This window comes from Eleginops maclovinus, chromosome 11 (assembly GCF_036324505.1).
Source record: "Eleginops maclovinus isolate JMC-PN-2008 ecotype Puerto Natales chromosome 11, JC_Emac_rtc_rv5, whole genome shotgun sequence".
Classification (NCBI taxonomy): domain Eukaryota; kingdom Metazoa; phylum Chordata; class Actinopteri; order Perciformes; family Eleginopidae; genus Eleginops; species Eleginops maclovinus.
This window is the reverse complement of record NC_086359.1, coordinates 15,389,387-15,415,698: the sequence shown is the minus strand read 5'-3', so window position 1 is coordinate 15,415,698 and position 26,312 is coordinate 15,389,387. Positions and strand designations below refer to the sequence as shown.

The 26,312-nt window shown below is 37.4% G+C and overlaps 1 protein-coding gene across 1 annotated transcript in view; it reads left to right on the top strand.

Moving 5' to 3' along the window:
* The window catches only part of LOC134872708 (kin of IRRE-like protein 3), a 207,741-nt gene that overhangs the window by 118,152 nt on the left and 63,277 nt on the right, over window positions 1-26,312 (top strand). Inside the window, exons 3-4 of the mRNA XM_063896118.1 lie at window positions 1,320-1,469; window positions 14,699-14,856. Coding sequence (XP_063752188.1) covers window positions 1,320-1,469; window positions 14,699-14,856 — 308 coding nt within the window. The remainder of the gene's footprint in view (window positions 1-1,319; window positions 1,470-14,698; window positions 14,857-26,312) is intronic.

Genomic DNA, 26,312 nt, shown 5'->3' with positions numbered 1-26,312 from the left:
AACTTTTCACACAAATAATATTGAGACAAACCTCCATACACATCTGACCATGCAGATTGGCTGTTTGGCGGAAACTGGCTGTTATAAAGTAGAAATGAAGACCAGACCATTCGGTTGCATCATCAAAGTTTAATATGATTAATTTGCACTCGGGCAAATTGAATTATTTTCCCCTACCAACCAAACGAGCAGCATCGAGGCAAATATGACCTAATACACAATGTACATTTCAGAACAGATTTATTTAATTGGAGAGAGGATTAAAAAGTTATTACATTAATTTGTGTGACATTGTGTGCAATAGGAGGGTTGAAGGTTTATGAGAGGAGTCTTTGGCAATTAAACTACAATGTGACATTAGTATTTTAATGGAGAAATGAGGCCATGAGATGTACAGAAATATAACACTGATGGATTTAAATTTTGAGTCCATGAAGATGATTGCCCCTCAGGGGTAGTGGCAAGATGGATGGATGGATTAGAAAAAAATATATGTGGCTTCATTCACTGCTAAGGTGTGAGTGGATGCTTGTTGTGGTACACATGGACCAAAGAGTAATTACCATGCAGTCCTAATTTTTAAATAAATAAATTCTTCTTAGTTTGTTAAGAAACAGAAACACAATCACATCACTGCAACCAGGTTGTCGGCAAGGTCTAATAAGTGATGAATCTGCATTAACATTATATTCTTAAACTTGCATGAAACATATAATATGAAAAAGTAAGTATTAATTTAACCTGCGAAACACACTGTCAATATTCAGCCCACATACACAACTCATTGAGGAATTACATTATTGGCATAAGTCCATATTAGCTAGCAGGTGACTTATTGTTTCATATGACACACAAAAAATGCAATATCAATATAATATCTGTATTACCACTTGCTTTTTACACTTTCAGATTCATTATACTTCCATGTCATGAGTTTTCTAAATGTTTTTTATCACTTAAATGTATCACTGCAATGTGGCCGCATAGTTTTGGTTAGGTTTAATGAGTGATGCCTTTACCTCTTTTTGGTTTCACTTAAAGGACCTCTGAGCTGTCCTCTGTGCCTGTATGAGCTTTACTCCTTGTGACTTGATCTACTAAATATCATGGATGGCATTGCACATGAACTTTCATCAGAGGATTTCGGGTTAATGAGCTACTAAAAAACAAAAGTGCTTGTACAATGTAATACAGAACATGTCCATTACTATCCTGGTTCTAGGCCTAAAACTACTGTGTCCTTTACACTGCATGTGGCGATGTGACACATTGATACTAATGACAGTTTCTCCAAACTTTGCGCTCCCATTGTGTTGCAGGTTACCCACGGTATGACATAATTGGAGACCACAGTAAAGGAGAATATCACCTCTTGATCCAGCGAACAGAGATTCAAGATGATGCTTTCTTCGAGTGCCAGGCCATCCAGGCGGCCATCAGATCCCGACCCGCCCGTCTCACTGTGCTGGGTATGTCTCAACTCCTTGTTTTACATATATATTCATGACTCATGTATTTGGTTTATTTATTTCCTGTTTTGTTTTTAAAATGTGTTATCCCCCTCTGTAATGTCTGTTTTTACTTCCTGTCGTCTACTGCCTGTTTTGATTGTCTGTCCTGGCCGCATGTCTTGTTTTACCCTACCCAGTCTAGATTGGATTTGTTAATTATTAACATTGCAACGGTGTTGGGCAAGCAGAATATTTTATATAACATGACAGTGTTGCTAAGTAGCAAGGTACAAACTGTTGGTCATATACCTTATTTATGTCCAAAACGTGACAAACAAGAAAAACAAGCTATTAGGCTACAGATGGTTTGCTATCATAAACCAATGAAGATAAATTCTCATTACCTCAGCTCTGCATAACTGGGATTGTGAGTCATATTTAAAAAGCACTTTATTTTTCTCTACTTTGAAATTAATTATGTTTTTGCGGGAGGAAATGGCCACGGATGATTCGGTTGCAAATGTTGATTCTTTTGTCATGCGGAATTGGCTGTGGTCAGAACTTACCTGGGTTGGAAAAACAATAGACGGGTCCTGGCCTTATCAGTTTCCCCTTTTCCCCATCGGCCCTGCAACCAGCTGACCTCCTGTGTGATTGCATTTCATGATTAGTTGTGCTTGTATTTAAGACCTGTTTTCAGTTTTTTGGATTCTTGTTTGTCGTACATCTGAAAGTAAGGTTCTGGTCTGCCTTACCTAGATTAAACCTTTCATACATTTTCTGTGAAGAAAATCTGTCTCCTACATGTATATAAAAGCATGAATGTGGATACAATTAGATTCATGTAAGAGAGCTGAAAGTAGAGAGATGTGGAATTATAATATACAAGGCTGATATATCAGTGGAATGTGCTCAAACCCGATGCTAATCATATAATGTCCCTCCCGATCGGTTTTCCATCAGCTTGTCATTTGTTCCTGATCAATAGGAGTTCTTTGATGCACAAAAAAAGGCTTTGCATCAAAGAACAGCAGCCTGCAGGCAAGAAAGGACTACACTGATTACCATTATTGATTCAGCCCTGCCTCATTTGAAGCATGATATATTCCAAAGGTATCAGTTCATTATTCAAGCACCATCGCTCAAAATTCCCTCATTAGCTACAGTTTTAACCGCTAATCTTTTGTTGGTTACTTAATGGGGAGAGTAGTGGAAGACAGGGGGAGGAGTTAGGCAATTGGGATCCATTAAAATGATTAATTATAGATAAGAGGGGGACCATTTGTTTAGATTTTTTCTCCATGCGGCTGGAAGGTGGAGGAGACAAATCATTCAGACATTAGCCTGACATTTAATCCCAGTCAAATTGGCCTGCTTTGGGAAATAAAACTGCAGATGAAGCTACTGGCATTGTTCCAAGAGTGAGGCAACACACTTAATAGATTAAGCGAAATGTGTTGTGTTTTAGCCTAGAAGATGACAAATCAATGTGCCTCTTTTAACTGTAATGCGTAAAATGCACAACATTTTAATCCAAAGAAGAGCAATTATGGAAATAAGAGACAACATCAAAAATCTCTGATGGAGTGTCGAATATAAGCTACATTCACATAAGTATATACTGATTCAATCATTCATCAACTGTCTGTGAAGCCCTGTGTGTGGCACAGTGTCAATAATCTGCCAGACAGAAGACAACGTCTCATTTGACAGGGAGCAAACTATACCATAATGATTGACAGACAAACAGAAAACAAGCACAGACAGCTGTTTAAGGTTGCTGTCATGCAAACAGAGCTTGCACAGTGTTGGTGCATTCCGGGCTTTGATTGATCTTAAAAACAACGATTATGGATTATTCATACATGTGCTGTTCACACACTTCACAATGTCCTTTGTTGTATAAGCTAGACGTTTGGCATCAAATGTAGGGCATTTAACCTACATTTACACATTTTTTTTAAAAGATCATCACAGTTTGGGTTCAAAGATGATCTGAATAGGTTTTGGTAGTTAACCATCAAAGTGTGTTCCCATTCTTGTGAAATGTATTTTTTTTGTGACAAATGTAGACTTGAACTAAAGGAAATGCTGAAGTCTACAGTCTGATGCCTTGCTCATGGGCACCATGGCAGGGCCCAGGAGGTGAACTGGGACCTCTCCAAGTAGCAGTCAACACTCCATATTTTGGTCTGTTTTGGGGACTTGAACTGACAACCCTACGTCTCCCAGTCCAAGTCCCTACTGACTGAGCCCCTGCTGGACAATGTGGATGTCAACCAGCTTAAATCAGAGTATTAACATTTTTGACGTTTAGCAACAAAATGTTTTTTAAGTTTGGAACTTTTTCTGACCCGAGGTTGCAAAGCAGAAAAACGGGTTAGGAGTTCTAAAATTTTAAGTTGATCCACACCATTGGATTTAAAAGAATCAATACAGTCCTAAATTTAATTCTGTAACACATTTGGAGCCAGAGTGATTCAGCCAGCACTAATGGAGAAACGTGATCTCTGCGATTGTTGCTGCTTCATTCCGTACCAACTGTAGATGGACAACTGCTGCATCGTTTACTCAGTGATGAATTACTGTAGTCTAAGCGAGAGGACATAAGGATGTGTATGAAGTTTTTAACTCAGATTTTAGGGAGAGCAATGGTTTGACCAATGGTCCCCCATAAACAGCAATATTACTCATCTGGATCTGACAAGACTCTTTCATGTTCTGATTGAGGTTGAGGTGTTGATCAAAAACAACTCCCACATTTATAGCTGGGTGTTTCAACTGTAAGTGGTCCAAAGTGGGGGGTGAAACTTTTGGAAATGATGGAGAACAAGAAATAGTGTGTAATTTTGTTTTGCGAATTTGTTTTACCGATTGAGATTGGTACCATTTACTCCCCCTTTACTGGTGAAGGAGAGTGATGTCCAGTTAAGATAAATGTATCAATTTAAAATAACTACAAGAATACAAAGAGGTCACACAGCAGTATGAAGCTTCCAGAACAGGAAGCTGGTGTGAGCGAGGGGTCTTTTTTTTTTTAAGATAGGGGTTGAAGAAGGTTCAGGAAGCCACATGTGTGATACATGTTGTAATGTAAATAGTAAAACCTGCAAGAAACCAAAATGCCGCACATCCTTTGATGCAGATGCAGCAGCTCTGTCAGGAAATGGAATGAAGTCCTTTTTTTTGCAAATCATCCAAGAGCTTGGCATCAGTAATGTCTGTTGTTGCTACAAGGCAGTCAAGAAGTATTTTTTGATGTTTTGATGCTTCTCTCAGGAGATTTGTAGGCCCAATTGTCTCGAAAGGTTCCTCCACTCAGAGACAAACACACCCTGTGATCAAAACCAGTAAAAGCACTAAATTAAACAGTTCTTCATAAAAGGTCAGTGTTCTGCAAACGTTATTCAGAGTGGATGCATATCAAGCTGTCTAAAACATTTGCTTAACTTGTCAATCTGAGAAAAACTTTAAATCCTAGAAACCCCACGACTAAAATCCTTGAGTTAAAAGACAATATTATAATAAGTGTCTTCAAACTGAACAAAAGGCTGATCTATGTTAGTGTTTTTAGGCGTCTGCTAGTGTGTCAGACAGAACTACACCTACTTTCTGTATTGAGCTTTGCATTTGCAGTTATAGAGCAGCATCCATTCTCCACATATAGTTAGAACACATTCACATGGGCTCTCATCCTTGGTGACTTGCTGCTGGTATGAGAATAACCCATGAGCATGGATCTGTGACCATTGACCCCTGTTTTAGTCTGGAAGACTAACCTATATGGCCTCCCAGAGAGCGGGGCCTATTGAATAAGTCATGAGACAGAGCAGGTAGCCGATCCATTGGGGAGAACCATAAATTGGATCCTCACTAAGCCCTCCTATCTCATATGTGACTGTGTTTGAAAATACACTCATACAAACACACATCCATTAATATGAGACATACACACACAGAAATACAAATAGAGAACATTTTTCACTACGAACTATAAGACCAGGGCCATTTGCTTATAAAAAACAAAAAACTGGAGGTTTGGTCATCGCTATTTAAGAGGCCCTAATGTGCTTTTTGGGGCTTTCTCTCCCACTCACTCCCCTCTGCCCTACTGTCAGTAGTTTGAATGAACAGGACAATCATACTGACTTCATGTTTTTAAGTTCGGTTTTCAACTCTTTCTGTCTGCAGTATTTTAAAAATACGAGGTTGAGGTCTTAACAGAAGCAATACAAAAGTGTTAGTGCACTCTATGTATGTGAAATGACCTGGTCTCAGATTGTATCGCCACAATTGTATTTAAAGTGTTGACAATAAGCTCCAAAAGCAGCTTTCTCGAGGCCCATGATAGAAATCAAGTCACCTTTTTCTTAAGCTTGCTATCTTTCTGTGCTTGCCTTTGCAAATCCACCCAGAACAAAAATATGCCCTGATTTACTAGGACTGAACTGTGCCGGGAAACAATTCATACCACCTAAGCTTTTGCCATTATTCATCCATAAAGCAACATTAAATCAAGTGCATGCAATGTTTTAAATACTTTGTCGCTGTTGGCACAGGAATTGTTGACTCAGCTAATGACCCATGATAACAATTTATTGCCAGGACGTCAAGATAATAATCATAAGAAATGATGAGTTATTTTCAGTTGTTCATTATCTCATTCTGGTTAAACGATTCATGATTTAATATATTTTAAACAGCAGTAACAAAGTGGTAGGCTGTTTATGGCTCCTTGACAGAGAGGGTTAGGTTTCCTGTTGTTTTCCTAGATGGTTATAGAACCTCCTCCACAAGGCTCTGTGAATTATGTTTTATACTTGTTGTCCCATTTGTTATTGTGACTTTATGTTGAACATAAAGAGTCAGTGTGCCTGTGAAGCACTTTGCTACATAGTGTGTTGTTTAGCTGCAACCTGCACTAAAAGCAGGATCTTGTCGTTTTAGTGAATGTGTGAGACAGTCCTTATCTAATGCTTACAAAAGCAATGCTCGGCTTTGTTCTGTGAAGGTGAGATGGTTGCTTAAGCACAGTTGCAAAATGTTCAGAGACTAAACATTTTCAGGCCTGTATGGACAGAATACCAATGAGCACATTCTTGTTTGCTATTGACGGAAAGTTTTACGTTTTTAAAAGGTCATTTAACCTTCTTCTCTATTTTTATATGTCAAACTCTAAGCAGAGTTTTGTTGTTACAGTTCAGCACACAGCTATCAACAATTCCCTTTGTGTTCCAGGAGGGCTGTGTTACTTTCTTCTGGATTATTGACTTCTTCCTTTTTATCCAGGGTAATGCGCATTTGGGTGTACAAACATCTTGCATACAGGGGAACAGCAGACACTCCATTGGGTTTGGAAGTGATCATGTCCCCATTAGGTTTTCAGCAGTGTTCTTCAATCATAGAACCACCCCATTCACCCCCATTTTTTCTTCAGCTCAAGACAAGGGCTTCTTTGCTCTACCACCCAAATGTTACCATGCTTTTCTGGCATAGGGCTGCTCCATAAATCATCCACATATATAAATCAACACACATTAAATACATTTCATAATGCCTATACCACTAACAATTAAAACAGATCCAAATCCAGATACTAGTGCATTTGTCAATATAACTAGTTCTAACAATTCATTTAAACTAACATCTCAAATTACAGTAAAATTCCTGTTGGCAAGACTGGTTGCCCAATATCCATTTATTTGCATTGTGGGGGAAAGAGTAGTAGGTTTTAAGCTCAGCTGTGAACATATTCCAATGTTTGATGGATATCTGCCCATGCTGTAAGATGGCTCTGTTGCAGCATCTTTGATTCAATAGGGATGGTGCACATCATCCTCCCAAGGGACTGTTTGTTAAGTGGCCTTAAATAATTGATGAATCTTTAACTTCTATTTTTGCAACATCCTCGGATATCATTATGTGACAGACACATATGATGAGCAGTATTTATCTAAGGTAAAGGTCATGGAGATCGTAAGTCTTGATTGCAGATGTTTTTTAGCTGATTTTCTGGCCTCACACAATGAGAGGCAGGTTTAAATCCATATAAAAAATTCACACATAACACATATACATATACTTTTTCTTTACAGTTTATCAAGCTAGATGTTGTGGTGTGAGTTGCTGTGTGATTAAAATACCCACCATTTTGAAGTCTGCCTTCTCAAATACAATGGAGGTAGATGGCATCAGGCATGTGGTGCTCAAAGTGCAGAGAAATTACATTTGAAAAGCTCAACAGAAATGCATTTTCCAGAAATCATGACCCGAGTCCTGTACTACGGCCAAACTTGCTAAACCAAAGTTATCAACTCCGTAAGTCAACCCAGGGTTTCTCAGTTTGGCTACGACTATGCTCAAATGAAAAGGCTGGAGTTAGCAACATTTGACCAATCACAATATGGGCAATCGTACTGACAGCAGAGCGGCACTTTATGAAAGAACAGTTAACTATAATATCAGACAAATTGTTAAAAAGTTAAACTATATACATCAATAAGTAAACACATAATCCTGGCTAAAAGCAATATGCAGCTGCAAAGAACAGGAAGGACAGCTGGCAAAAACAAAGCGTAAACTAAAAGGGTTATAAAATGGTCGAAGACACGAGTGGATCTGACTTTAATTGTATTTGAGTCACTAGTTACCTAAAATTATCCACAGGCCTTGTTGTGGACTATTTTCTTTCTACCAAACTACACCTGCCAACCATCATTCATGTGCTCATTTACAGTTTATGGATCTATCAGAAGCCGCTATCCATTCTTTGTGAATTCCCTCGCAGAGTTTTGCTATTCTCAATAACCACGATTTACAATGTTTACTATACAGGATTTTGTGAGACTGTGCTGTGTGTACCTTCTACCCTGGCAGAAAATATGTGAACATTTTAAAATTAAATGCATCAATCTTGCACTCTGGGGACAAAATTACGAAGCTAAATCTATGAAAGACCTTGTGCCCTCGTGAAAATTTGATCTACTCCCTCTGCTCCACCTTCTCTCACACACACACACACACACACACACACACACACACACACACACACAGACTTACACATGTAGGCTACTGCAGAGAAATTTCAATCCATATTTGTTTATGTTTTAACCTCCAAAAAAAATATTGTGCATGCTTTCCTTAAAAAAATCTATTTAGTAAACAATCTTTAACATTATTCCATTCTCACACATCAGTATTATAGGTCAAAGTCTGATCCAATTCATATGCCCACCACCTCCATGTGCTGGAATTGATGCCGAGGGGGATATTACTACCCAACCACCACCACCTCCATTTCAAAGTCTGATGATCTCTTGGGGCCCATATAAATAATTTTGAAGACCTAAAAAACGTTACGGTTTCTTAAGGTTTATTTGCACTTTTTGAAACTGCAAACTTTCTATTTGCAATCCATTAAAATACTTGTAATTCAGAAAATCTATTCACTTTTTTCATGTCCTCTACAGGCCTTATCAAATGAGTGGTCTCTACAGATAGAGCCCAAAACTGTCTACCATGGCAAACAATGTGCTTTATGGCTCTGAATAAATGCTCAAAAGCCAATGCTCCACTGTCTTACTAACAATACTATGGATACACTTTAACTGATCAATATAGGATCTTTTCAGGCGCAAAAAAAGCATACACACCATAATTCTCTAGATGCATTTTTTTCCCCAAAAGATATGCAGGTAAAGCAGAATACATTGGTTAGGCCTTCATATGTTTTATTGTGCATTTACTATTCAAACATGTTGAATTAAAAACAAAATAGCTTCAGAAACACCAAGCAACTTAATTTATGAAATGATCGTTTAACATTCATTTGCGTAACATTCACAGTTCACTGTTTGGTTTAAAGGTCCCCTATTATGCAAAATGCACTTTTTGCTGTCTTTTATACATAAATAGTAGTCCTCTGTGTGTAAGGAGACTCACAAAGTGCCAGAAAATACAACCCTCTCTCTTTTCCTCCTTACCTACATCTCTAAAAACGGGGGTACAAACGAGCTGATCCAGATTTGCTGCCAATATGACGTCATATCAGAAATGTGGGCTGGCTTTACATTGAACTCCTGGCAACGTCGCCCCCCACGTGACTCGTCTCAACCTATCGACCGCAATATACAGTGGGCGAACTGAATCCCCTCCGCAGTCTCTCTGTGCAGGATGTCTGCGGGAGGGACTTAGAGTTGTTTATACAATACATATAATGTAAACACTGAGAAGTGTTTCAGAAATAATGCTTGATGTGGTTTGAAACATAATATGGTGTTTAATCACGGCAGCATTTAGCTGAGTTTCTGCGTTAGAAAACTTCTCTCTTCAGACAGAGAGATCATGACGTTTCAAAGGGGCGTGGCCATCTTCAGCTCAGCTGAAATCTAAAGCGACAGTCACAGAATCAGCACTTTCGAAAAGAGGGCTGAAACAGAGGGATAGCGGACATGCTAAAATGCATGATCTGTTTGGTATTATGAGCAAAACACGTCAGAGACATGTTTTTTTTTAATATATATATTTCAGACCTATAATATAGGCCATAAAAATGCATAATAGGAGACCTTTAACATACTGTTGAGAGTTTACAACATATATGCGCTTGGCAAGTCAGGCCTTGAAATGTAAAATGATTCATAAAAACTGTGATTCACATCATTTTTTTCCATGAACGGTCGAATGGTTTGTCACTTAAAGTTTTGCAACTGCAAGGACTTATGCAATGGCATTATCTCCTTTTTGTTTCAAGATGGTCCAGTATATGCTATCCTAAAGGAGATAATAAAGGAAGCATTGATGCTCCTTTCCTATCATCTAAAAAATCCCAACAGCTCTTATTATTACTTCTACTGTTTGACCACGACCCTAGACTGAGGTTGCATATATGCTAGTTAGAATAAAGGGAAACCCATTGACATAATTAAAGGAAACCCTGTGAAAACATAGCATCGTGTAGGCTTATGTGTGGGGCTGAAACCCAGAAAACCCTGGCCCAATTTACCACCTGACTACATGTCATGGCCTATATGAAAATGTCCATTAGCTTAATTTGGATTACATGAAATATAAATGATCCCCATGAGGAAATTGGGTCACCGAAGACACGCTCAATAGAGGACAGACAGGGAGAAGGGAGGGCAAGGTGGTGAAACAATACATCTCAAACACAGAAACAGGAATATGAATATATGTGTTAGTCCTGTTGATTTACATTCCCATAGTTGGTCATCTTTGTCTAACGGTTTGATTGGTGGTATTTGATGTTCAGTTGCCTCCGTGCTTGTCTGTTAATTAAATCTTTTGTTTCTACCCTTTATAAACAGCAGAAATGAAAATACATTAGGTCTCTGAACATTCAATTATTGTTTGTTTAGTGCAGTAAAGGCTTTATTATTGAACAACAAGCAACAGAGAAAAATATACAACAAAAAGTTTTCACATTCTGTGTCCGTATCTCACGTTAGAAATCTCAAATGTTTATTTCTTGAGAACATTTTGTTAAGCTTTCTTTACAAAAGTTTCCAATGATGTGTAACAAAGAACACACAAAACAAGCAAGGCCAGCGATTGTAATATTCTTACAAAGACACGGACAGCTCACAAAGGAAGAAGTGATTTCGCTCATAGAGTTTAGAGATCAGATTTTTTTTTTTCTTTAAAACTTCAAACAGCAAAGAGCAAACGAGGCTTGGAACAAAAGAAGCAAAATATTAAATTATAGATATGCTCTGCAGGGAAGATGAAATAATTCAGTGGTGACTGATCAATCAACAATATCAATAACACAGAGTACAGTGTAGATGGCACTACAACCTAATAAAAGTGAGATGTAGGACCGGTAATGTCATTGAAAAAGCACACAGTAGGATAATCAACGACACACTGTACAGATTGATACAGCTCTTTCTATTCCTAACACCACTCAAATGTTGACATACAATGTAAAAACGTTTTGACCATTCACACTGTTAGGGACCAAGCATTAAGGCAACAGGACAGGAGTTGTTTAAAGAAACTGGGTTTTCTTAGTATACCCCCCCAAAAAATAAATAAACATTATAAACCAGGAATCAGAGCAGAAACATCTAGGCCTATTAAAGACTTCAACAGAAAATACCTTGAATAAATATAACAGCAACTTAACAGGTGTTACCTCACATTTTATATCTTAAACACAAATATATTTATATAATCTGTAATTGTTGAACCTGTTTGGTAGTGATTATAAAGCTTTCAAGTGTGAAATGTATTGCTTGAAAACAAATTGTGAATTGTTCTCAGTTGATTCTGAGAAAACAGAACTACATTTCTTTGTTTTGTTAGGGTACTTTAGTTAATTAACATCTCTTTCCATGAAGTTCGGAAATAGTGAATAGCATGCTCATTAACTAATGTAACACAAATTAGATGGATATTTTCCCTTCAGCTCCTGCCTCCCCCTCATTCTCATATCTCTTCTTAGACCACTGTTAAAAATGATTTTGGCAGCAGATGGGAGCCGATATAAAAAATCCACTCGCATTAAAATTACATATGCAGAACCAGCCGAATCAGTTTATCAAATCCCTTTCTCTACAGTTTTTAAGTAGCTGATTACAAACACTTATCTGTGGCTATATGTGGGTATGAAAAATAGATTTGTGGTTTGGGGCATTTGCTTCCTTGATTAACATTTTACTCAAACACAGTGCAGTGAGCTGGATATCAAAAATACATATTAGCATGCATCAGACTTTCTATAATCAGTTGAAATGTGCATATTGAGTATAAGAGGAAGTGCTGTGCTGAACTAGTGTCCCCCATCTTTCTTCTTAATGCTCAGGAAGTACCATCTGCATGTTGCCTTTGATTAAGGCTTGCCCCAGATCTGCTATCTAATGAGCTGAGCGCTCAATCAATAATTCACTCAAGTTTGAATAAAATCCATGCTGATCAGATCCATTCATACAAGAATGTAATCAGGGTCTTTGAGCGGCTCCACCATTAGCTCCATCCTGTTTCTTGGCTTCTTCCTCCAAGTTCAAGTTCTGTTCCGCTTTTGCCTCTCAGTAATCACTCAGGTGTGGTATTTACTGTATCTGAGAGGATTCATAGATTTAGTGAAAAGCACGATCAATTCTTTTTGAAATTAATCCTTTTCAAATGGTATCAGAGATTGCAGTTTGCTAATATTTGCTGCTATGACATCTTTCATTGATTGCACTGTGTATCAGAAGCTTTCAAATGTAGCGACATTAAAGGCATTTGACATCCTCTTAGACTTCTTTTTCAGAGTTTACCCCATTTGAATACATTTTTTTGTTTTATTTTATGGAGTTAAGCAGTGATGACATATTTTTTAGGCAGACCCGGGAGATAGCATAGCAACATTTGATTTTGGATTGTTGCAAAAAATAAGACCTGTGAACATCCGTTTATAATACCTATATGTACACGTTTTGTTCGGCAAGACCATCCAATGTAATAACAGTCGAAACCTAGATAGATAGATAGATAGATAGATAGATATACTGTGGATAGAAAGAACACTGTCATGGACTGAGTGTACTGTTAACACATTGAGTACAAACTGAACTTTTAGATTTTACATAAAGGATTACATAAAAATAATGTTTTCTTCCATCGCCCACATTCCTCCATAGAGAAAAACACAGTATATTCATGCCCACCTCTGTTACCAGAGCACATGACACAGATGATAAATGAGAAAAATATAATTAGTCTGTTCTTAAAACAAAACTCTTTGCTAAGTACTAATTAAATTACACTTAAAGCTTCAGGCTTCGTTATGGAAACCCTATAATCATCAAATCCACATCTCGAGGGAATGAAAAAAACAACTTAAGCAGTTATATTTAGCAAGATCTCAGTTTTACACATACGATGAACAGTTGTGTTACTGTTCTGTTTACTCTACGCTCACAGGCCAAAGGCAATACTATGCTGAAAGGCTCCCTTCCTCTTGTTGTGGCATATGTAATAAATTATTTGTATGTGGTATGTTTGTTATTTCTGCCAAGGAGGCTATGGTTTTCATCCTGTATGCTATTTGGTAGAATATCCCAAACACTGCTCACATTTTTCATTGGAAAATCGTTACAAAGACCAATGAAAAAGCTGTTGAGTTTGTGGTGAGCCACAGCATCTGTGTACCGTACTCTATGTTCCGGTTCTTCTAAAAGTGTGAAGCAAAACTTTTTCTCCTGGTTCTAAACCAATAAACAGATTGTCAGTTTTCTTTTTAACTATTTTTCAGCAGTCACCAAGTGATTTTATGAAACAAATCAATTTGGATGAGAGAGAATATGCTATCAACACATCAAATACAAGTACTGTTTAAATATTAATTTTTCCAGACAAGATTTAGGTTTTCTCCAAAAATCAGTTGCCATTTTCATTATATTATAGGAAACGGTGTGTCCTTAGCAGAGGTATGTGTTTTAAGTCCTCTGTCGTTCTGATTTCTTTGTGAGTCTGGCATCCCTCAAACAGATCTTCTTACACAGAACCTCAACAACCAAGCTGTATTTTATTGTGCTGTTCATAATTCACGCACTGCTCAAGCCTACACACAGTGCACAACATTGCAGTGTATATGTTCAAAGTGCTTTAAGGTCCTATGCACAGCTAGAGTGTAGGTATACAATGAAAAAAAAACAATGCAACATGAATATAAAAAACTAATACAAGCTAAGGAGTTGAGCAGTCTTTTGGCCTGTGGGATGAAACTGTTTCTGAGTCTGGTAGTCTTGTCTTGATGCTTGTGTACTGCCTGCCAGACGGCACCAGTTTGTTGCTGGGGTGATCGGGGCCTTTTCAGTGTCCGAATTGAGGTATAGCAAAACCGTTCCCTGAACTAATTATTTTAAAGAATTGAGCCAGGGCTACTTTTCATCTTCTGTGTTTTTGTGCAGAGCATGTGTGATTGTCAGGAGACCCTTTCCAAAATAGCAGGAGAAACAGAAAAGGGAAGGGTACAGAGAGGGGAGATTGTCCACTAGTTAATCGATCACGGATACAGTTGTTCTCTCTCGTGCACCTAGGAATCATACAGTCTAAATGTTGGAAACACAGGATCTTTTTTGAGAGGGTAAATCCTGTTTTATTTTCGTTCTGTGCACCTACACTAAAAAAACTGAATGTAATTATGTAAAAAATCAAATCTGATTTTTCAGTGTATGCACCCTTATTGTGCACGTGTCATGTCTTGGTATTAGTTTAAAACATTCTGTCTTCCTCCACAGTTCCTCCTGATGACCCAGTGATAGTGGGGGCCCCGGTGATGAGTTTACGGGCCGGTGACCATTTCAACCTCACATGTCATGCAGACAACGCCAAACCTGCTGCGTCCATCATCTGGATTCGCAATGGTCTGGTCCTGAGTGGAGCCATGTACTCAAAGGTAAAACCAGAGAGCTCTCTGCTGAGGGTTGGTACCACAACTATGAGCAATGTTATGATACCAGAAATGTTGCAATCAATACCAATACCAGGGAAACTCGACAACCAAAACAAAACAATAAATCCCAGGTAAGGGCGGCTGTGGCCCAGGAGGTAGATGGTCGTTATCCAATCAGAAAGGTCGGTGGTTTGATCCCCAGCCCCTGCAGTCAACATGTTGAAGTATCTTAGTGAAAGACATTTAACCCCAAATTGCTCCCGATGGCATGGCCACAGTGTGTGAGTGTGTGTGTGGATGTTAGTTTTGTTGAACAGGTGACCCAGCATGTGTTTGAATGGGTGTGCTCACATGGGTTAGGAGTTGTTACATGTTGCGTTTTGAGGAGTAGTTAAGACTGGAAAACTGTCATAGAAATTCAGTCAATTTACTTGAACAGACATACAATAGCAATGTATTCAACTATTATGCAAACTGGAACTGCCTTTTGTTATGTGACGGTACTTGAGTGACAAGGTGATAAACATCTGATAGAAGAATTGGACATTAGATTTTTTTTGTTGGCACTGTGTTTGATCCAGATTGTTCTGCAGTTTGCCAGAAAGGACTTTTGAGACACAATGTCATTCTTCCCACACCTGCTTTTTTTCAACTAATGTCTGTTAGTGTATGTCCTGTGTGTGCCTTCCAGTATTACAGTATGAAATCTTAGACAACAAAAAGTCACTAGGGTAAAGGACTTGCTAATTTTGGGGTTCTTTAAAAAAAAGTGTACATTGTAGTGCCGAGAGACAGGACTCAGAGGCGGTGTGTCAAAAGACAAAGCTAGATGTTTAATGAACATTGAACAATATGAATGAACTCTAGAGCAACTCAACTCTGAGTGAAACTAAAATATATATCATACAACTTTTCAACATTTCTTTTAACATAATTTGGCCTGTTTTAAAAAGCTTACAGCAAAACAAATGAACATCAATGAGTGTCCACCCGGTCATTGTGGGTAGACAAGACATCTTTCAGCGGGGGGGGAGTGTTGATTTGTCAAATATCTTTGTTTCCTCTCTGCCAATGTTGTCTGTAGTTAAACACATAAGGGATGCATCTTTACTTTAACAGTATATTCTTTTTTTTAAGAGAACTTTGCATCAAACACTCTTCCCTCAGCTCCAATGTTATCCTCATCCCTGTTTAAAAAGGACCTATTTTTTAGAAGTGCTTGCTTTTTTCAGCTTAACAATAAAGACTCACTATGAAAGCATTTACATTGATGTTATAAACACATTTAATTGCAAGACAGGAAACAACTTCAAAACTGGAAAAACAAAGCATGGAGAAATGAAAAAATCCTGAACCATTATTATGGTTGGTTGTGAACGAGTAAAATACGAAACTGTCAGGACCAATGTGCAACAAGTCATTAATGAAAAAAAGAACAACTTGACTCACAACCTTAATTTAAAAAGGATCGTATTGCTTCTGCTGAGAAAAATATAGTCTGTTCCACTTCGTACCATCTCCGTGAGAATGCAGCAAAAAAGAACAGAGTGCAGAATTTTCGAAATTGACTAATCAGAATCAAGTATTTAAATAAGCCAGATGAGATAAGATGTACTTTATTGATCACAAATGGGGAATTGTTTTCTTTGCAGCAGCATAAAAAACAAGGCATTGCACATAAACAATTCTAAAAGGTAAACGTCTCAAAATAAAAATTAAAAAGCATTCGAGAGTAGAACATATACAATTTGGACGTGAAATTATCATATCATATGTCATACTATCATTAGAATGACATGCTTTCTAAATGTATCAGCAGTTGAATCAATGGACCATAAAGCAGACTTCATGGTTTAGAATTCCTATAAACCGTATTATTGGTAACCTCTGGATGAGAACAGAAGATAGAACCCAGAGGAAGATGAGGACCAGCCAACATGGAAGTGATTTTGATTCTGAGATTACCATTTGGCAAAGAGGGTTTCATTATTATCCCTCTGCAGTTATTTTACCATTGCTTCAAACACCTGTCCTCGGAAAGGTTTGCTACATCAATTTAATGCCCGCTGAGACTCTTTTTTTAATTTGATCTACAGGGCGAGAGTGAGCCTTCCTCTCATGCTTTAAACATGAGAAAAAAATTGAAAATGTCCCAATGTCATTAATTATTGACATTTTCTTTGGCAGTTTGTTCACTTTGTTCCATGCACGGACGGAAACAGAAAGAGTGATAAGTCCTTTTAAAGGCGTATTCCCCTGATGTAGATCTTAGTGTGGTTCAGCTTTGTAGCTGTGGCAGGCCAGCAGCCCTTGATTCATTATAGAAACTCATAAATTAGACAGAGCCAAGTCACTTAAACATGTTTATTAAAGGCACACACAGCTTCTCGCATCAATAATATATAGATACATGCCATATTACATTACTCCATATGACAGTGTGCACTTCCAATTTATCCAGAGAGGGGAGCTTGAGTGTTGGTTCTTTGTGCCTTGGAGTGTTTTATGTGACATGATGTTTGCATGTACGTATGCATTTCTTTATTTTCTCTAGCTGTTCAAACACCTTGTGGAAGACTTACAGGGCAATTGATATTTGGCAGCGAAAGGACATACTACTTAGGGAAGAGATTAATAATTCAAGAAATCACTTCCCTTCACTCATTTTCCATATGTAAATGAATTCATGAGCAAAAGCATTACAACAGGGTCAACTCACTTCATTCCAAATAAGATTTGTGACCAATTTAAAACCTAAAAACTTTGTGATTGTTTAATAATAATTCAACTTTTCCATTATCCAGTCTTTCACCGCCTCAGTGAAAATATGGTGTCCTGCATCATGCCAGACCCAGAAGCAATTTTACAAGTTCACGACGGGTAAATTATTAATAATCCCAGCCTGGTATACAGCTAGAATCATTCAGTTTGACACATTTTGGTCAATTTCTGTGTTTCATATTATTTAATTTATAGAGATTACTGTGAGAAGACTGAAAAAGGCATGAGGAGAGGGGGTATTATTATGGATCCACTTTTTATGAGTTACAAACACATATTGACAACATCTAAAGCACTAGGTTTAGTGTTATCCTAGAAACCACATGGATTCGTAATAATGTGCGGAATAAAGCAGGTGGAAACAGAGCAGAGAATTTATAGACCGGTAGGGAAATTGAGAGAAAAAAAAAAGGTGTTCCTTGTAACACCGCATTATGTAATAAAACCGCATTATGTAATAATGTAATAAATGTGCACGCCATTATGTAATAACTGCCACATTTTGTAATAATCTGCCGCATTATGTAATACAATTCTTAAACGCAATATGTAATAAATTATGCCGCATTATGTAATAAGTTATTACATATTGCGGTTGTTACTACATAATGCGGGTGTTGCGATTTTTTTTATAGCAAAATGTAACAGTTGGTGTATTATGTAATAACCAACCAAAATTGACATTTTCATTGACTAAAAACAGCATGATAATGTGTATTTTACTCAAAAATAATAATTAAGAGGACAGTATGACAACTATTGCTCAGCTTACATTGTAACAATCCACCTTTTAACTTTGGTTGTGCTCATTTAAACGCACAAGGGGTTATTTTCGATTCATATTTGCAGTTAGATTAGTCATGAGACCAAGTTTGGAGGTAAGTGCTTCTGATAGTTAACCAATTTAGAAAAACTAAATCTCTGTCTATGGTCAAGCAGCAGTAAAGAAAAGACATACAGCACCAAATAATTAAACATGGGCTTTGCACAACAGCACCATGTAGTCTAGCCTATTCAATAAATGTCATGTTCCATGTAACCTTAACATTCCTTCATGATGCATATTTCCAATAACACAGTAATAGTACCTGCATTAATGTAGCACTGGCAGTGTCACAAAATTATACTAAGTATTATTCTGACACAAAAATGTAGGATAGCCTATATTAGGCAAACCCAGAGTAAGAGACAAAAAATAGTTGCAGAACAAATGACGTCGAACAGTTAATTATTTCAAATAATTTATTCTCTAAATGCCCAATAATGCCTTGTTTAGACAAAGAACAGATACCATCCTGTAGAGGTACAGACATCATGGATGAACAATGTGTAATGAACAGCAAATATTATGGCAATCTTTGATAATAGGCCGAATATCTCAATCAACTAAATGAAAAACAATCCAGCCACAGCATACAGCCTAACACACACACAATGGAATTGTAGTGGATAATAAAGTGGAAACGTAAAATTTAACAATGTTCTAGACATATTACAGTCCATGGCACACATATAACCACACAACTAACCCATCTAAAAATCTGCATTTGAACTAGGGAGACTCAAGAAAATCTACCTACAATGCAAAACAAAATGTAGCCCTAAGGTTTCCAAAAAATGTCCTTGATATTAAAATGACCATGGCCAATGTGCTTAATCAGAAGCCAGGCCCTCATCCACCTGCTATTTTGGCTGAATAGCTCCCTCAGTCTAATAGCAAGACCACTACTGCGTCCAGTGGATTTATAGAGCCTCATTATGCTTATGGAATTGTCATGATCATAATCCAACTTTAGGGTGTCAGCTACAGTTTCTCTGATGTAGATTTGTGGATGGAACGGATTTGCAAGATCTCGAAAAAGTTTAGAAACTCTATTGAATGCCCAGAGCATTGAGGAGTCTGCATTAAGGGTCAACTGGATGATAAATGACAGCAATTCTGTAGGCAAGATGGGTGTGCCATGCATTCTGTTTTCCGCATCATTATCACACAACTGGACATCATCTTGGTCTCGTTGAGCATCATCGTTGGACTGATCATCTAGAAGATGGACATCATTTTGGGGTTCATCTAGTTGGGAATCATTGTGAGGTTCATTCAGTGTGGCATCATCATGTGGTCCATCAGTAAGAGTTTCATTGTCTGTGTTGTCGTTTGATGTGAGTTCTTCATTTTCACTCTCTTGGTCTGATTCATTTTTATGTTGAATTATCCTTTCTCTCTCTGCTTCTAAGATGTTTTCAATAAATGAAGAGACTGATCCTTCCAGACTTAAGTAATGTTCTCCATGTCCCTCAGCAATGTGTCCAAGGACTAACAAAGGACAACTGTCACAATATCTATTAGACTGAGATATTATGGAAGATGCATCAACACCTAGTGAGGAAACAATGAGAAACTGAACATTGAAAATCTCAGCAGCCCTTTGTAGAGTTATGTGGTCGCCATAGGTCCCACATTGTGACATACTATCCAAGTAGCCATCCAAGTCATTCCCATCAACAAAATCTAACAAAGGTGTTCCGTTTGCAGAAATCGGATTAGATCTGAGATCTTGAACAATTTCATCTCTTAAATTTTCTGCTGATCTGAATATTCCGTGTGTGGCTAGCTGATCAGATATGGCTGAGAACTGGCAATTTCCGTCTGGTGCTGGGTCAAACCGTGTCCTCAATTGCATTGACACGAATTCCTCCAGTCTGTCTCCATGTGTGTACGGTATCAAACATGGATGTAAAGGTTTTGCGGACTTTAAAGATTTAGAGCGTTTTCTTTCTTGTAATCGTGTTGTACTTGTCACATCAGACACAAAGAACCATTTCACTTGCATTTTGGGGTCACCAGGGATCTGAAACTGAACTTTGTATTTTGGAAACTTTAAATTTCGTTTCACAACTGTGCCAGTCAATACCCGAAACCTCTTTGAAACTCGATGGGCACCATCTTTCACCCTGACCAAAACAGCATCACCAACATAATAAATAGATGGTGGATTTTGTTTAGATGCATTTCTGATCATCCGATTATGACAGTGCTCAGTGGCTTTCTTTGCCTTTTTTCTCAGTCTCCTCCGCTTAGCCTCAAAGTTGCCTCGCTGTTTCAGGGAGGGTACATTTGGTTGTGGATTGTTTGTAGATTCCTTTCTGACAGTGGATAGAGACCCTGCTAAGGGATGCACTACTCTATTGCTTTTTCTCCCATAATAAACATCAAATGGAGACATCCAACCTAACACTTCCTTAGGGTCCTCATTCATCACTCTTGAATATTCTGGTAGATGCTTAACCCAGTTAACCCCACCTTTCTGAAAATTCACCAGATCATACATAATCTTTTTTCTTAGTATTCTGTGTGACCTCTCTACCTTGCCTTGGCTTTGGGGATGGTATGGTGAACTCTCTATTATTCTGACTTGCATGGATTCCATCAGCCTTCGAACTGCTCCTTTAAATTCTGCCCCTCGGCCGTGTTACAAAACTTTGGGAGGGCCATGTTCCAAGTAAATATCATGAAGATGTTTTGCAATCTCTGCACTCTCTTTGCCCTTTAGTGGTCTCAGCCATACATAGCGGCTAAACACATCAAATGGCCCAGGGTCATGCGTCTGCTCAGCAATCAAGCAATTCAAGCGCTTCCATAGATTTTTTAAATGTGCCGGGCTGCTCGGTCTTCTGCTGGGAAATCTACTGTTAAATGTTTTTGCAACATTATCCTAAACAGACTTTCTTCGGAGCGTGGTGGAGGTGTCTTTTCTATAGGATCTTCCACCGTGTCCACAACACCTCGAATGCAGTGCAGCAAATATAACTTTTGCTTCTCGAGTTCTCTGTCCGTGACATGTTCACCCCCTCCTTTCCCGAGAATTTGCGTGAAATCACCCTATTACTCACATATTAATTTGTCTTCAAATGATTAATTAATCACGTTTAGATTTCCACAAAAAGTAGCCTACACTATTTAATAATATATTTCAACATTATTTGCGTTTTATTATACTAAAGTTCACTTTACATTCCTATTAAGCTTTTGTTGGTAATTATGGCACAAAATGCATCCACCAGACTGCATCTGTTGAGGTATAACTAGAAATAAGACTACTTCCGGTTTCCAAGCAGTTTAACCAGAGTTTAGCTAGGAATCAGCTGATCCTGTGTGCGTCGTTACACAGCAATCACATTCAACTTCGTGCGCAGCTGCATGTTAAACTCAAAACCTCCGTTTTAAGGAGTACGGTTCTAAAGCGCAGCACAACTAGCGCAATGCTAACTGACAGAGCAATTGGCCCAGCAAGTTTAGTCTAGGCTACTAGTCTGTTAGCCTACTGCTAATTCTTTAAAATAGTTAAATATACAAAAAGGTAGCTTACTCAACTTCAACTTACTCATAAATGACTCAATAAACATGGACCTTTTAAAAGTATTTGCTTTGTTCCTATCAATAGATTCAAATGTATAAGAGAGAAGGAAACAGAGACGAGGAAAACAGATTTTCCTGTCAGATATTATTACATTATTGGCTAAGTTAGCTGGTGTTGCCATAGCCAACCATAAGCTAAGCTAACACATATTAGCATAAAAGGTTTTCTTTTCATGTTCATTGAGGACACAGTATCTCAGTCTAAATCCTGCTTAGTTTGTAGTACAATCAAAACAAATTATTCATAGATAATAACTTACGTTTAAACATTGCCTTTCCACTAGCAGACCTAGCCTAGCCAGTGATAGACACCATGAGTCCCAATCAGTACCTTGTAGGAGGAGCAATATCAAGTAGTGGCTTAGGCTAAGTGCCTGAACAGCATAAATCAAATGGAATTCTGATAGGCAGTACCCTCCATACTGATAGATTGGCTATATGTGTGTGAAATGTGAATCATGGCCTGTTTTACTGTAGGTAAAGACCATTGTTAAAATTCACTTTATTATTCTGCAGTTCCATTGTGTGATCAGTGTATTAGGCTGTATGTTGCAGCTGAATTGTTTTTCATTTAGTTGCTTAAATATTTAATTGCATCGTTAAATTAATACTTATTTGTAAGCATTCATTTTGAGTAAAATACACATTATTTTGCTGTTTTAATGTAAATTTTGTTTGGTTATTACATAATGCACCAATTGTTACATTTTGCAAAAAAACAAATCGTAACACCCGCATTATGTAGTAACAACCGCAATATGTAATAACTTACTACATAATGTGGCAAAATGTATTACATATTGCGTTCAAGAAGTTTATTACATAATGCGGCAGATTATTACAAAATGCAGCAGTTATTACATAATGGTGTGCAAATTTATTACATTATTACATAATGCGGTTTTATTACATAATGCGGTGTTACATTCCTTCCCCAGATTCTAAAGCTGGATCCAAGTGAGGGGAGATCTGTTTTAGCCAATATATCTTTAAATGATCTTTGAAATGCTTTAAAATCTCAAGTTTTGCTAAACAAGCTGCAATTACAAGCCCTTCTTTACTGTGGATAATCATGCATCTTAAATATGTTAGAGACGTTTTTTTCTCTTGGTGTTTAAATTTGAAATGGAATGAAATTGACATAAAATGAATCTACCTGTATAAAGTCACAGTACATTCGATGAGATGAGCAGTGGCAACAGCAAACGGTTTTGGGAGCCGACTTGGGGAGTACGTAATATGATGCAAAAAAAGGTAACTGTATTCCCTTACAGTTACATAAAAAAAGACGTCATCAGATTACTGTTACATTCCTAAAAATAGAGGGTTGTTGTAGGATTAGAATTTTAGTAAAAAACTAAAAAGAGAATATTGTGTTTGTTATAAAAGGATCAGATTGTATTTATTATTTTTAAGCTGTACTTTTCTGTAGGTTAATAAATAAAAAAACAACCTATTGATGTTTCTTTTATCATGTAAATTATTTATTGGCATTGCGTTTGATATTTAAGTAATCATTTTACATTACTTTTATATTATAATGCTGGGATTCGATTTCTGATTATATTTTACAGATTACAAGTCATTTACCTTCCAACCCTGTTTCTGAGATAATGTCAAGTTTCAAGTTTCAAGTTTCAAGTTTCAAGGTTTTATTTGTCATATGCACAGCAGATACAGCGTATATGTTGGCAATGAAAATCTTATGTCGCGTGCTCCTCCAACAACTCAACATTTTATATTATAACATAATGAGAACACTTTTTATTGATGTATTTATTTAGGTCCAAACCATTTGTACTGATGTTTGTTTTCCTACAATATCTGCTCATATAGGAACTAAAGCATGATTATCATTATGGTAAAGTGTAGTCACTGAGAGAACCTGGGTGATATGGGCGGTGGTGGCGAAGTCCATAGGGGGTTGGCCTGGGAACTGGAAGGTCACCAGTCAAGTCCCCGAAGGACCTAGTGCCATCGTGGTGTCCCTGAGCAAGACACTGGTTACCTACACTGCTCCCCGGGCGCCGTACATAATGGCAGCCCACTGCTCCTAACACTAGGATGGGTCAAATGCAGAGACCGCATTTCGTTGTCCTAGTACTTGTACTCTGTGCAATGACAATAAAGTTGAATCTTTCATCTTTCATATTATCGAGAGACACGTATACGAAAAGTATGCACAAGAGAGGACATGTTTACCTTATCTACTTTGTACTTACTTCTGAACCAACCATGAATTGTATTATTCTTCTGTTGACTAAACATAACCACCTGGGACAGAATGCACTCCTGCCTCAATCAACCTGTTCAACATTGCAGCATGTCGTTGACTGGATAGAACGAAATCCAGGCTGTTATTAGAGTATCTTCAGTGTGAGACTCACTCCACCAAGATGCAGCACACAGCGCCACAGGAAGTCCTGTCTGCCTGCAGCATCAGACTGTTAGACTCTGAGTCACACTCAGTCCACATTTAAACCCTTTTAAACTAATATGCCACATGTTATTTATTGCAGTAGCTTTTTACTTTAACTTCTAATGTTTATATCAATATATTCATTTTATTTTGACATATCTTTTACTTATGTTTCTATAAACTATTTCAACTCAAATGTATTCAATATTTTATTTTTATTCTAAAGTGGCACATAATTATATAACACAGTTCATGTTATCTAAAATCATTTATATAATTTGCATCATGATTAGTCCTCTACATTACTAAAATGTTTATTTTAGCACCCACCAGATATTTTAATTATCTCTAATGGTTTAAATTAAAGTGTAGGAAATAATTCTACCCACTGCTAAGATGGAGTAATGTACAGCTAAGATTAATTACTACATTCCATGTGTATAAATATCTCTAATGAGTTTTGTAGACTTTCTTGCAGCCTTTTAGCTGGAACTGATTGAGGCCTTTCTCTGGAAAGAAAACCCATACTTAGATTGTTGCAAACGTTAATATTATAATGTTTTTAAAGCATTTCTCTCAGCTGTCATCTGTTCTTTCCAGGAGGCCCCTTAGTGTCCCAACACCAATTTAGCGGTTCCTGCAGACCCAGTGGTAGTCCAGTGAGTGATGGGTACTTTGTACTTAAATCAGAATAGTCATACACTTATTATTCCATGTCAAATGTACAGTATCATGAGGTCATGCATAACTTGCTATTCGATGGGAGTGTAGATTCTAATGTTTTTGTTGCAGGGATTTAAAGACTTAGGGTTAGGCTCCCCTCTGCTACTGTGGGAGGAATAGGAAACCAAACATCGATAAGGCTTGTTATTTAAAAAAAGTTGGAAAAGTATATTTCAAATCTCATCTCAAAGTTACTGAGTGAAAGGTGAGAGATATGCAGCACAAATTAATTTCCCCTCAGAAAGAACTCTCTAGCTGTTGAATGTCACATTGCTGACAAATAATGTGATCCTTACATCATCTTCCATTCCATATTCATGTGAAAGAAAGGCTGAAAGGCATTTTAAAAGAAGCAAAAATATGTGTTTGTGTGAACTTGTTGAGTATTCAACTACTTAACATTCATAAATACTGTAGGCCCTAACACTAAAAGTGTAAATGTTGAAGCTCTGGGATATCATTCTGACAGCGGGACTTTTCTTTCTTTTGTAATTCTGACGATCCCAAGAGACAATGATTGCTATTTATATATCTGTCTGTATATGTTTAAATGACGAGTCACACAAACTGTGTTTAACTTAAAACTAAATCCACGTTTCTGATTTTTGAGAAATCATATTAACAGACCATTTAATATTGATGCTGGTCACATTTTGCAACATTAGTTACTTTTCTATCTGAGGTAAAACAGAATTGTTAAATATCCCAAAAATGTATGATAGGACATAAAACTATCCTCCCAAACACTATCAACGTGTATGTTGTATTACATTTAGCTGATGCTTTCTCAAAAGCAATGTTTAATGACTGCAATAAACCATAAAGATATAACCTCAGCAAGACAAACCATTGAAACTGCTCTATTGATTCAAAATAAGCCACATCTTTCTTTGTGCTACATAGAGAAGTGAGATTTTTTATTTTTTACAACAGGCTAAGGTGCAGTAAAAGCAGGTGGGTTTTCAGTCAGTGAAGGAAGATCTGTAGGCTTCTGTCACCAGATTTCACATAAGTGTATCACGTTAGTTGAAAGAAATAATATGACATTTAATAAAAAATACAACTTGATTTTATTGCTTGTACATTTAATTAAAGTCATAGTTTCAGTTTTTTTCAGTG